This window comes from Myxocyprinus asiaticus, chromosome 30 (assembly GCF_019703515.2).
Source record: "Myxocyprinus asiaticus isolate MX2 ecotype Aquarium Trade chromosome 30, UBuf_Myxa_2, whole genome shotgun sequence".
Taxonomy (NCBI): domain Eukaryota; kingdom Metazoa; phylum Chordata; class Actinopteri; order Cypriniformes; family Catostomidae; genus Myxocyprinus; species Myxocyprinus asiaticus.
The window spans coordinates 5,088,392-5,101,686 of NC_059373.1; the positions used below are offsets into that span (position 1 = coordinate 5,088,392).

At 39.8% G+C, this 13,295-nt stretch overlaps 1 protein-coding gene across 1 annotated transcript in view; it reads left to right on the top strand.

Annotated features, from left to right (window-relative positions):
- Positions 1-2,398: 2,398 nt before the first annotated feature.
- The window catches only part of LOC127420876 (potassium channel subfamily K member 9-like), a 41,350-nt gene continuing 30,453 nt past the window's right edge, over positions 2,399-13,295 (top strand). Inside the window, exon 1 of the mRNA XM_051663466.1 lies at positions 2,399-2,963. Coding sequence (XP_051519426.1) covers positions 2,399-2,963 — 565 coding nt within the window. The remainder of the gene's footprint in view (positions 2,964-13,295) is intronic.

A 13,295-nucleotide genomic window follows, 5' to 3' on the forward strand; every position in this document is an offset into this window, starting at 1 on the left:
ATACTCTATGGTGTCCAGCACACCAACATTTATTTTAGTAACAGGTTCCACACAGATGGATGTGCTGAAAATACTAAACTCTTTTTCAAACACTACTTTAGACTGGCTCAACAGTTAATTATAATGTTACACGTAATTTTAAATAACCCATTGTTTTTAAGTGGCAAATGATTATTTTTTTATTGTCTAGAGACCATATTATAATTTCCTATTATTAAAAATAAAATCATATTTTCGTTATTTAAAAAAATGGCACAGGGGAAGTTGTCACAGAGTCTATATCTCAGTAATTAATAAGGTTTTGACTCAAAAGTCAAAAGCAGTGGATTTGTAGGGTTTCAAACATCTAGTTCGATATTGGCTGAGATCAGAATGCTTTTCTCAGTTCTATTCTTCAAAACAAAATTCCAATCTCATTTGTAATAGCTGTTGGTTTAACAAGTGAATAGGCTGTAATGAAAACACACTGGCAAGGGTTAACTATATTGTGATGATAGATTTTAACCAAAAAGTTGAAATGTGTTCTCAACACAAGGGTAGTTTTCATAAGGTCGGGGCAGGTTGTCACATTGATGTTGAAGTTGTCAATGTGTGCAAACGAACTGTCTTTTTTTTGTTTTGTTTTTTTCTTTGCGATAGCTGTGGAAATGTTCAACAAGATTATTGTAGCCAACACTTTAAATATGTTCCTATACAGAAATTTACTTCCAAAAATAAACCAACCCTGTGAAATGTTTCCTAAAGTAAAAGGTATGACAACCAGCCCCGTTCTCCCCAAAATAAAGGCATTTATATGCCTCACGCCCGTGATGCATAAGTGCGTGTGCGCGCGCGCGCGCGCAGACTGCAGAGCTGGAATCAAACACACAGGCAGTATGTGCACTGATGATAATGCTTTATGTTTTACTGGCTTCTTGGATGAGGTAATATTTGCCCATGTGACTGAGTGGCTTCCCGTTACGCTCGTAACGTGTTGCTGAGTGGGCGTGGTTACTGAGGAACACTGGCACATCACAGACACGCGCACACGCGGTGACCGGTGGAGGCAGAAACACAATGGAGACACTCAGCAGGGCGCACTGACCACTGCAATATCAAAGCCACTGTTCGATCAATCTGTAAAACATCACTGTAAAAGCAATAACTGACTGTACAGACATACTGACATACTACTGTCTGTTCTGCATCTCAGTATTATAGAGGGTTTTGTTCTGTCTTGTATATTGTATTGTAAGTGAATTGCACACAGTAATGCATACTGTACTTGCACATTTTCACATTTTCACATTCACTGTCTTGTGTCTTAAAGCTGTACCTACAACAATTTCCACTTTCCCAGTCTTTTTGCTATAAAGATTCTATTCTATTTGCTTTGGTTCTATTGTATTCTATATGGTTCTGTTCTGTTCAGTTCTATTGTGTATTCCATACATTTATGTTTGGTCCCCATATGGTTCTGTTCTATTCTATTCTGTTCTATTTGGTTCTGTTTAATTTTTTCATACGTGGTTCTATTCTGTTCTGTTCTAACAGGCACATGCGTGTCCAAACTGCTTAATTCAGAATAATATTATATATGCTACCCTTTATTTCAAAGGTCACCTGTTGAGAAGGTGCAGATAGCATTATTATTTCAAGCTGAGATTGTTAAACACACACGGACACACACTGAGTGTGTCTTCAGTGTAGAGTGTCTCCATCTGTGTGTGCGCACAGACCGTGTCGCTTTGGTGATATATGTGTGTGCGTGTGTGTTTCTCAGACTGGCACACGCTGAATTGGTGTCTGCCCGCGGAGGCTTGCGGTGGCATACCGTGACAGTGCACCTTTCCCGGCGCCATCTATTCGTCCGCGCGTCACCAGGGAAACCAATGGACACACGTGCGCTCGGACCTGTTGTTCCTGTAGTTTGATCGAGTTCGTGTTTGCGTGCAATCAGTCCCGTTAAACGGTCACTCAAGAAGAAACCTCGGGAATAAGTGAATTTCTTCTGGCGCTTCTGTGCTGGATCACGTTTTGGAGCATCGGGTCGTGCTCTGCGCTCTGTTGCGCGTCTCCGTCGCTCATTAAATGATGCTGCGTATTCAGGGGTCCTCCTCCGGTATCACCGGCATTACTCACGGACCGGCGGAGTGAGCGAGCGAGCAGCTCAACATGATATTCAGATGAATTTAGGTTGGGGAAACTTTGTGGAAGATGTTTAGGAAAGCTTCGCGCTTCGTTTTGGATATCTGTTTGTCACGACTATGAGTTTGTTTAAATACACAAGAGGAGGGAAATTAAGTTAACAGGTGCGTGATTGTTGCTGTATAGCATGAATCCCGGTGACGTCTTGCACCTTATCCTGCTCGGAAGCTGCGTGCGCTCTGTGGATATCGCGGGGAGAGCGCGTTAGTTGATGGCACTGCGCGCCGGGAGGACTTTGCTTTGGTTCGGCCAGGTTTTGCGCAGAGTCTCGCGGCTGCAGGGCTTCTGGTCACGGCGCTCCAGCAGTCTGCTGTGTCTCTCCACCAGCCAGGACCACGAGCAGGGGACCAGCCGCAACCAGTGTCCAAAAAGACATCCAGCGCAGCAGCAGCACTCTCGGGTCTGCCAGTGTCCGCCCTTCCCCGACTGCTGCTGCGCCTTCCCGGGGGATCCGAGGGGACATGAACCCCTCAGCTGCCGGTTCCTGGTGGCCATGAAGAGGCAGAACGTGCGGACGCTGTCCCTGATTGTCTGCACGTTCACCTATCTGCTGGTCGGGGCCGCGGTGTTTGACGCGCTCGAGTCGGACTTCGAGATGCGGGAGAAAGAGCAGCTCGAGGCGGAGGAGAAGCGACTCCAGGGCAAGTACAACATCAGCGAGGACGACTATAGAAAGCTGGAGACCATCATCTTGGAGGCCGAGCCCCACAGAGCAGGGGTCCAGTGGAAATTTGCAGGGTCCTTTTACTTTGCCATTACTGTCATTACGACTATAGGTGAGCAACTCTTTCTGCACTTCTTCTCCGTGTGTCTTTTGTTCAGGTGTGAAAGTGTATAAATGCTTGCTTTGGATGGATATGTTGCTTGTTATAGCTTTTGCACTCTTTTTGGCTCTTTGTATCTCCATCTGTCTTTCAAATATCATAGTAAATCACTTTACTTGGAGGAAAAGTGCATGTGACTTGGATTTGTAGAGAGTGACACTGTGCCAGTAAAGCCGGTCTCCAATGCGCAGAATATAACTGTTATCGCACTACAGGTGTGACATGTGTTGCATAATTTCAGATATCACAACAAATACATAAATAACTAGTTCAGGCCCATAGTTTATGATTCACAAGTCTATTTATTATTGGCATAGATATAAACAGCATTTCAAAGTGTAATTGCATTTGTCATGAAGTTATATACAAGCATGTCGACAGTTATTATAGTAGTCTTTGCATTTTTTTTTTTTTTTTTTGCCAAATATTTTACATCTAAACCAAGGTATGAAAAACACTTAAAAATAGCTTCCACTAACAAGTCATCAACACGCATTACGTAATGCTTAACAGATCAACGGTTCGTGTAAATTCAAATATGAATATATAGACTAAATAAACATATAGACAAAAAAGTCCCACAACTACTATTATTTACTGCTGATATGATCTATATTTACAGATATACTGCATGTCATTGTACATACTGTAAGGAAGTTTGTAGTGCGCTTGCGCTATCGTGGTGCTGAAAGAACAGCTCCGCTGCCCGCGCACTCGTCACTATGGACGACCAGTTTGTATCAAATCCTGCACGACATGAAACATTCATAACGCGTCTTCAGTTGTCTTCTATGGCTTTTATGAACAGGCCTTCATGACAGTTCATATGAGAGGCACAGATAAATCCAGCAAAAAGCCTTCACCCTTATGAAGGCCTACGTGCCGAAACGCGTTGGTTAATGTTATTCATTTTAAGTTTAATAAAGGTTTTCACTGCAAGAGTTGCTGGATTCCTCTGTGCCATTCCTGTTGTTTCTATCCATGCACCTTGTGAGTGGGTAAAATAGCGCCAGATCTACTTCTACAATAGTTCATATGAGGACGTGATATGGTATGCTGGAAGGCACTGTGATCTCACACACACGCACACGTAGAGGTCAGCTAGATGCCACGGAATTGCAGTGTTGCAGTACTGTCTCTCTGATTGAGCTCATTTATCATTGCATCAAATTCAGTGTCAGGAAAGCTTCACAATCAACAACAGTAAAATCAATCGGGATTCAACAGGTGCTAGTTAGAGCTCAAGTTGGGTCTATAGAGGATATATATATATATATATATATATATATATATATATATATATATATATATATATATATATATATATATACTGGCTGCCAAAAGTTTGGATTAATGAACAGATTTTACTCTTATGGAAAGAAATTGGTACTTTTATTCACCAAAGTGGCATTCAACTGATCACAATGTATAGTCAGGACATTAATAACGTGAAAAATTACTATTACAATTAAAAAAAAAATGAATAAATAATTCAGAACTTCTTAAATGACTTCAAAGAGTTCTCATCAAAAAATCCTCCACGTGCAGCAATGACAGCTTTGCAGATCTTTGACATTCTAGCTGTCAGTTTGTCCAGATACTCAGGTGACATTTCACCCCACACTTCCTGTAGCACTTGCCATAGATGTGGCTGTCTTGTCGGGCACTTCTCACGCACCTTACAGTCTAGCTGATCCCACAAAAGCTCAATGGGGTTAAGATCCATAACACTCTTTTCCAATTATCTGTTGTCCAATGTCTGTGTTTCTTTGCCCACTTGAACCTTTTCTTTTTGTTTTTCTGTTTCAAAAGTGGCTTTTTCTTTGCAATTCTTCCCATAAGGCCTGCACCCCTGAGCCTTCTCTTTACTGTTGTACATGAAACTGGTGTTGAGCGGGTAGAATTCAATGAAGCTGTCAGCTGAGGACATGTGAGGTGTCTATTTCTCAAACTAGAGACTCTGATGTACTTATCCTCTTGTTTAGTTGTACATCTGGCCTTCCACATCTCTTTCTGTTCTTGTTAGAGCCAGTTGTCCTTTGTCTTTGAAGACTGTAGTGTACATCTTTGTATGAAATCTTCATTTTTTGGCAATTTAAAGCATTGTATAGCCTTCATGCCTCAAAACAATGATTGACTGACTGAGTTTCTAGAGAAAGCTGTTTCTTTTTTGCCATTTTTGACCTAATATTGACGTTAAGACATGCCAGTCTGTTGCATACTGTGGCAACTCAAAAACAAACACAAAGAAAATGTTAAGCTTCATTTAACGAACCAAATAGCTTTCAGCTGTGTTTGATATAATGGCAAGTGATTTTCTAGTACCAAATTAGCAATTTAGCATGAATTAGTCAAGGATAAGGTGTTGGAGTGATGGCTGCTGGAAATGGGGCCTGTCTAGATTTGGTCAAAAATGACTTTTTTCAAATAGTGATGGTGCTTTTTTTACATCAGTAATGTCCTGACTATACTTTGTGATCAGTTGAATGCCAGTTTGGTGAATTAAAGTACCAATTTCCTTCCGAAACAGCAAAATCTGTACATTATTCCAAACTTTTGGCCAACAGTTTTATATATATATATATATATATATATATATATATATATATATATATATATATATATATATATATATATATATATAAATGCCCACCAATGACATCTCCCAGCCCGCCCTTGCCTATTCAAGCTGGCAGGAGCTGGGCCTGCTAAAAAAATATGATATTTGATCTCTTACATTTGTTTAAATTCTGAAAGAAGTGTGTAAATGAAAGCGGGATGCAAACTTATGCACTTAACTGTATATCCACTGCAGTTGGACATTTCTAGTATGAATCTGCAACAGTATGAAAAGATTTTTTTTTTTTTCATAAAAAAGAAAATGTATGTCTTTGTAATATTTTTATCTCTGAAACAACTTTCCTTCTCAGCTGGCTTCACAAATCCCTCTTTCTTTTCCCTCTTTTTACTCATCCCTTCCAACCACCCAGCTCTATTCTGGTGTGTAGCACCCACTTTCCACATACATAGCAACAAGTCCCACCAATTTATATCTTGTTTCACTTTAATATACATCAGTTTACGGAAGTGGTTGCAAATGGCATTTCACGTTAAATTTAAAGATTCCAAGATTTTTAACACACACCAGCTTCTATTTTTGCTCTATCATAAAATATAAGCAAAAGTTTAATTAATCAGCATGCAGAATTTACATTGCAATCTAATTCACCATTGTTATTATTATGTTTTGACAACTATAATGAGATTTCAAGTACATTTTATTTAGCACAGAGCTTAATTTCTATTATTAAAGAATGATTCCGCTTGCATTGCTTTATGTACCTAAACAACTAAAGTATTTAAAATTTGGCATGGTCTGTCTTCTCTCCCCACTTATTGGTTATTCATCAGGTTAGATGTCATGGTGACTATGCTTTAGATGCTTTTATAATTTTATTCAGTTTGGTACAATGATTTTAATTGCACTGGCACATTTGGTTCATCACTGTTGAATCTATCTACAGAGAAATTGAGACGTGGTCTTGATTTTAATTGATCTCTCGAGTTTGGAATTTGAAATGGAATTGGCTCTATTCTAAAGTGACCAGGTGGCTCAGCCTGGCACATAAACACATACTTTAGCAATGTAAAGCTGCCACATGGACACAGTGTACCTTTTTTTGTTTTTTTTCAATCTAATAGACCATAAAACCAAAGAGTCAGGCTTTGGAACAAGAATAGGCTATTTTTAAAACTTTGATAAAATCGTAATGCCTTGATATAGTTTTTCCTAGATAGACTGAGTTATTGTAGCTGATACTGAAAAAGTATTATCTTCAAAACAAGCACAGATTGTTAGCTCAACCTTAACCCACCATTATTTGTTTGCTTGTGCAACCATAATATTTCTTTAAACTACACTGGTTTGTATCCAGTGCCCATTTCAAGTCAATTTTTGCTGGTAACATGTTATAAATCTTGTACTCCACATGGAGAAAAATGCTTGTCTGTTGATCAGAGTCTTTGGTGGAAACTGATCGCTGTTAACAACAAAGCTGTGAATGATGTTGGCATAGTACAGTACTGCAGGTTAAATTATTTGTGCATCTTTAAAAAAAAAAAAAAAAAAGTTGAGAAACAGATGAAAAGTTCTCCAAAGCATATTACAGTGCATTCAGTGTCTACATTTTATCAATCTGTGTGTTCCCTGGGATTTTAACCCATGATCTTGGTGTTGCTAACACCATGCTCCACCAGTTGAGCTACAGGAACCAAGGTATTTGAAAGAAATTAATAGAGCAGTGTCAAACAATTTTTTTCCTCCCTTTTTCTCCCCAATTTGGAATGCCCAGTTCCCAATGCGCTCTAAGTCCTCGTGGTGGCATAGTGACTCGCCTCAATCCGGGTGGCAGAGGACGAATTTCAGTTGCCTCCGCGTCTGAGACAGTCAATCCGCGCATCTTATCACGCGACTTGTTGAGCGCATTACCGCGGAGACATAGCGCGTTTGGAGGCTTCACGCCATCAACCACGGCATCCACGCACAACTCGCCACGCGCCTCACCGAGAGCAAAACACATTATAGCGACCACGAAGAGGTTACCCCATGTGACTCTACCCTCCCTAGCAACCGGGCCAATTTGGTTGCTTAGGATACCTGGCTGGAGTCACTCAGCACGCCCTGGATTCAAACTCGCGAACTCCAGGGGTGGTAGTCAGCGTCAATACTCGCTTAGCTACCCAAACCATTTTAATAGTTTGCATTTGGTTTTGTTTTTTTGTTTTTTATTTTTTCCCCTTTTCTCCCCAATTCTGGAATGCCCAATTCCCACTACTTACTAGGTCCTTTTGGTGGTGCGGTTACTCACCTCAATCCGGGTGGCGGAGGACAAGTCTCAGTTGCCTCCACTTCTGAGACCGTCAATCCGCGCATCTTATCACGTGGCTTGCTGTGCATGACACCGCGGAGACTCACAGCATGGGAGGCTCATGCTTCTCTCCGTGATCCACGCACAACTTACCACGCGCCTCGTTGAGAGCGAGAACCACTAATCGCGACCATGAGGAGGTTACCCCATGTGACTCTACCTTTCCTAGCAACGGGGCAAATTTGGTTGCTTAGGAGACCTGGCTGGAGTCACTCAATGCACCCTGGATTCAAACTCGCGACTCCAGAGGTGGTAGAATAGTTTGTATTTGTTAAATGTACAATGTAAGTTCAAAAGTTACATTATACAGTATATACATATAGTGTAAATGCATTCATAAATACATTTTTGGCCTAAAATGATCTATCTATCTATCTATCTATCTATCTATCTGTCTATCTATCTCTCTGTCTCTCTGTCTGTCTAAACTGTGATATAACTTTCATTAGGATTTTGTTTGTAATTGAATACTTTACAAATGATGAATGGAAAACGTGGGTTATTTGTGTGTTTACTGACTATGTGTTTTTAATAATTAACAGATTTATATGTTTTTTATGAAATAGAGGAGTCAGGAAATATGCTGTAGTGTGTGTGTGTGTGTGTGTGTGTGTGTGTGTGTGTGTGTTCGGGGGGGGGGGGTTAAAATGTCAGAGTAGCCTCGAGCTTTGGTTTCCGTGGAGACACTGTGTATCTTGGTCATGTGTGCGGCGCTAACTCGGCATAGAGCAGATTGCATGGGGAGCTGGTTCCACTTCCCGTGATTAATTGCTCGGAATGTTTCCACCTTTCCACAGAGGCTGAGTGCAACTCAGTTTGTCCATGCAGCATGTGCTGCTTCTGAAAGAGTCGCCCCTCCGGTGGCCATCACATTTTACACACTATCCACTGCTCTGGGCGAACTATGAGAGCTGAAAAGGGTCAACCTCAGTGCAAGTGCTGTAGCTTTAGCACCGTGTCTGCAAAGCAAGTAAGCAGCTTGAAGAAACCAGAACGGTGCAACAAAGCTAGAACGATCCAGTTACTATATAATCAACAAACATGTCCACACTAAAAGTGTTCAACATTACACACATTTAAGCAGTTTCGATTTTTAAAAAACAATTCTTTCTTTATGCAATGTCAAATTAAAATAGTTTAACTTTTTAAAAATATATATTTCTTTCTGTGATATGTTTTCTTACCCTGTGACCTGTCTAGGTGTTTTTTAACACAAGCATGCGTCCTGTGTGAACAGCCCGCTTAGGCCCAAATCCTACTTTACTCAAGTATTTTAATGCAAAACGCTTTTAGCTATGCAAGTTAAATTTTGTGAAATATGTCAGACTGCAATTCATTATGCAGAATGCAGACAGCATGTCATATTAAAAGTAGTTCAACTTTAAAAAAAGTTATTTCTTTCTGTCTGCATTTCTTTCTGTTCCTTTGTGTTCTTTCTAGCTGTTTTTTGAACACAAGAGCGTGTCCTGTGTGAACAGCCCCCTTTAGGCTCAAAACATACACGGTACAAGTAAATGAATGTAAACGCTTCTATATGTACAACTCCATTTAGTGCATTGTTGCACTCTGTGCAAGTAAGTGAGCGCAAACACTTTTAGCAAAGTGCACGATTCCATGCATTGATGTGTTCTGAAATGTGTTAGACCACAGTTCATAATGCACCGCAAGTGCACGTTGCATTCTCAGTATTGCCACATGAGCCGCTTTAGTGGACATAACGTATATATCATAACTCTTCTTTTATGGTCAGTTTTCTCTTTCAGGTCACCTACTGGCAGAGTAACGGTTTAAAAGAATATTGCTGAGAATATTGATGTGAATATTGATGTTGATGTCATTCAGACTCAAGAGTTCTAGAACTGTAGAGCGCGTGAAATATTTAGTAATTAAAATTCAAATCACAAGGATTTTTGATCAGTAAAGCATGCTTGGTTGTACAAATGTAAAGTTTGTAGCAAGAGCCAGCATCAACAGCGGTCCCTTTCATCAGCCTGTTACCGTGGGAGCATTAGACCTCTCTCTCGTTCTCTCTTTCACTCTTAAACTATTTTTAGCTCCAGCTCTACAAGCCCACAGTCACACTCAGTAGCTTATCCAATAAGGCTAAATCGATTTTCCTCTAATTTCCAACATGCTCTGTATATCAATAACTCATCTACACTGTATCATCTGACAGAAGACCCATATAAGATAATCTGCACAATATATGTTTTTTTAGGTATAGTTCGGCACTTTCCTTTCTTTTCCTTCATTCCTTCCTTCCTTCCATCCTTGCTTGTTTTCCTTCCTTTCCTTCCTTACTTTTCCTTTCCTTCCTTACTTTTCCTTCCTTCCTTCCAATCTTCCTTGCTTTTCCTTCCTTTCTTCCATCCTTCCTTCCTTTTCCTTCCATCCTTCCTTCTTTCCTACCTACCTTTCTCTACATGCATTACTTGCAACTCACCGTCCAAACACAGGAAATTATTTAACTTTGTCTGTTTGTTATACCCAATGGCTCAGATCATCTTCCAGTTCATGAAGAACTGCGGATCATTGTGTCATAAAGAAGAATCCAGTTCTGTTGAATTCCTTGGTAAATTTCAAACAGTGTTGCACCATTTGTTTTCATAATACTCTCCCTATTGCGTAAAAGTAACTGCATGGCGCTCGACTATTTTTATGAGTGATCTGTTTTTCAATTAAATTTTAGTTGGCTTGCTGGTGAGGTCTCTGTCTGCTGACTAATCATGTGGCTATGACGTTTACTTCAGGGGGAAATTGATGGCGCTCTTAAAAGGTTGGTTCATATTGTAGTACTTTTTTTTTTTTTTTTTTTGATGGGGGTTTTAGTAGGTCAGGTAATAAATGATAAGCAGTTCTGTTTTACACACCATACAAGACAACTACTTTGTTGACAGATCAGGCTGATTGGTCGTTCTTAGAAATGAATACAATGAAATTACAAAAATGTAAGTTATTGATTTAAAGGTCCTTTCTGTGCACTCCTCCAAGAAATTTAAATAAGCCTCAAATGTATTTCTCTTTGACCTTTACAGTGCAAAAAATAAATAAATCAATAATAAAAAAAAAAAAATCTTTGCAAGATATTTGATTCAGCAGAAAATCAAGGTATCAAGGAAAATCTGTCAATTTTAATATTAAAGGAATATTCTGAGGCATACTGTTAATTGCTACAGGACAAAAGTTAATATAAAATCAAAATGGACATTTTAATGCACATTCCTGGTCTTAATAAGCATGATTTCTTGATTCCAAATAATAAAAAAACAGTGTTTGCCTTTGTAATCTTTCATCAAAATGTAATAAGTTGCTATGCCTCTGAAACGACTTTACCTTTTTGCTGATGTCACCAATCCCACTTACTTTTCAGCCTCTCCCCTCTAAACACCTGTCATATAGAGATCACTTTTCACAATCCAATCAATTCCTGATTTATAAAAATCAAGTCCCGCCCTATATTTTTTAGTTGAATATCCACTCAGAAATCCGGCTGATACGAAAGTGAAATGGATAACGGGTGCTGTTTCATGTTGACTAAGAAATAATGTCTTGTTTCATAGTTTTTTGTTGTGGCCCATCTCTGTTGTGTCTCCGAAAGCATTAATAAGCCTCTCATTTCTTAATGGTAGCCTATGTTGCTGTGCATGCTGGGACACACATGTTGGCATGAATAATACGTTTGGTGCTGATTAGAGGAACATAATGGCATGTGTGAAGATTCTCAAGGGAGATTTCTATTGCCACGCTGGGGCAAAAGTCAACATCTAACCATGTTATACATCTACATGCATAGATCCACTCCCTAACACACACATGCAGTCATACAGTTGTGCTCAAAAGTTTGCATACCCTGGCAGATATTGTGAAATTTTGGCACTGATTTTGTCTTTTATTTAAGGATAGTGATCATATGAAGCCATTTATCATCACATAGCTGTTTGGCTCCTTTTTAAATCATAATGATAACAGAAATCACCCAAATGGCCCTGATCAAAAGTTTACATACCCTTGAATGTTTGGCCTTGTTACAGATACACAAGGTGACACACACAGGTTTAAATGGCAATTAAAGTTTAATTTCCCACACCTGTGGCTTTTTAAATTGCAATTAGCGTCTGTGTATAAATAGTCAATGAGTTTGTTAGCTCTCACGTGGATGCACTGAGCAGGCTAGATACTGAGCCTTGGGGAGCAGAAAAGAACTGTCAAAAGACCTGCATAACAAGGTAATGGAACTATATAAAGATGGAAAACGATATAAAAAGATATCCAAAGCCTTGAAAATGCCAGTCAGTACTGTTCAATCACTTATTAAGAAGTGGAAAATTCAGGGATCTCTTGATACCAAGCCAAGGTCAGATAAACCAAGAAAGATTTCAGCCACAACTGCCAGAAGAATTGTTCGGTATACAAAGAAAAACCCACAGGAAACCTCAGAAGAAATACAGGCTGCTCTGGAAAAAGACAGTGTGGTTGTTTCAAGGAGCACAATACGACGATACTTGAACAAATATGAGCTGCATGGTCTAGTTGCCAGAAAGAAGCCTTTACTGCACCAAAGTCTTTACTTGACACGCCTCACAGCTTCTGGCACACTATAATTTGGAGTGACGAGACCAAAATAGAGCTTTATGGTCACAACCATAAGCGCTATGTTTGGAGAGGGGTCAACAAGGCCTATAGTGAAAAGAATACCATCCCCACTGTGAAGCATGGCCATGGCTCACTGATGTTTTGGGGGTGTGTGAGCTCTAAAGGCACGGGGAATCTTGTGAAAATTGATGGCAAGATGAATGCAGCTTGTTATCAGAAAATACTGGCAGACAATTTGCATTCTTCTGCATGAAAGCTGCGCATGGGACGCTCTTGGACTTTCCAGCAAGACAATGACCCTAAGCACAAGGCCAAGTTGACCCTCCAGTGGTTACAGCAGAAAAAGGTGAAGGTTCTGGAGTGACCATCACAGTCTCCTAATCTTAATATCATCGAGCCACTCTGGGGAGATCGCAAACGTGCGGTTCATGCAAGACGACCAAAGATTTTGCATGACCTGGATGTATTTTGCCAAGATGAATGGGCAGCTATACCACCTGCAAGAATTTGGGGCCTTATAGACAACTATTACAAAAGACTGCACGCTGTCATTGATGCTAAAGGGGGCAATACACAGTATTAAGAACTAAGGGTATGCAGACTTTTGAACAGGGGTCATTTAATTTTTTTCTTTGTTGCCATGTTTTGTTTTATGATTGTGCCATTCTGTTATAACCTACAGTTGAATATGAATCCCATAAGAAATAAAAGAAATGTGTTTTGCCTGCTCACTCATGTTTTCTTTAAAAATGGTACATATATT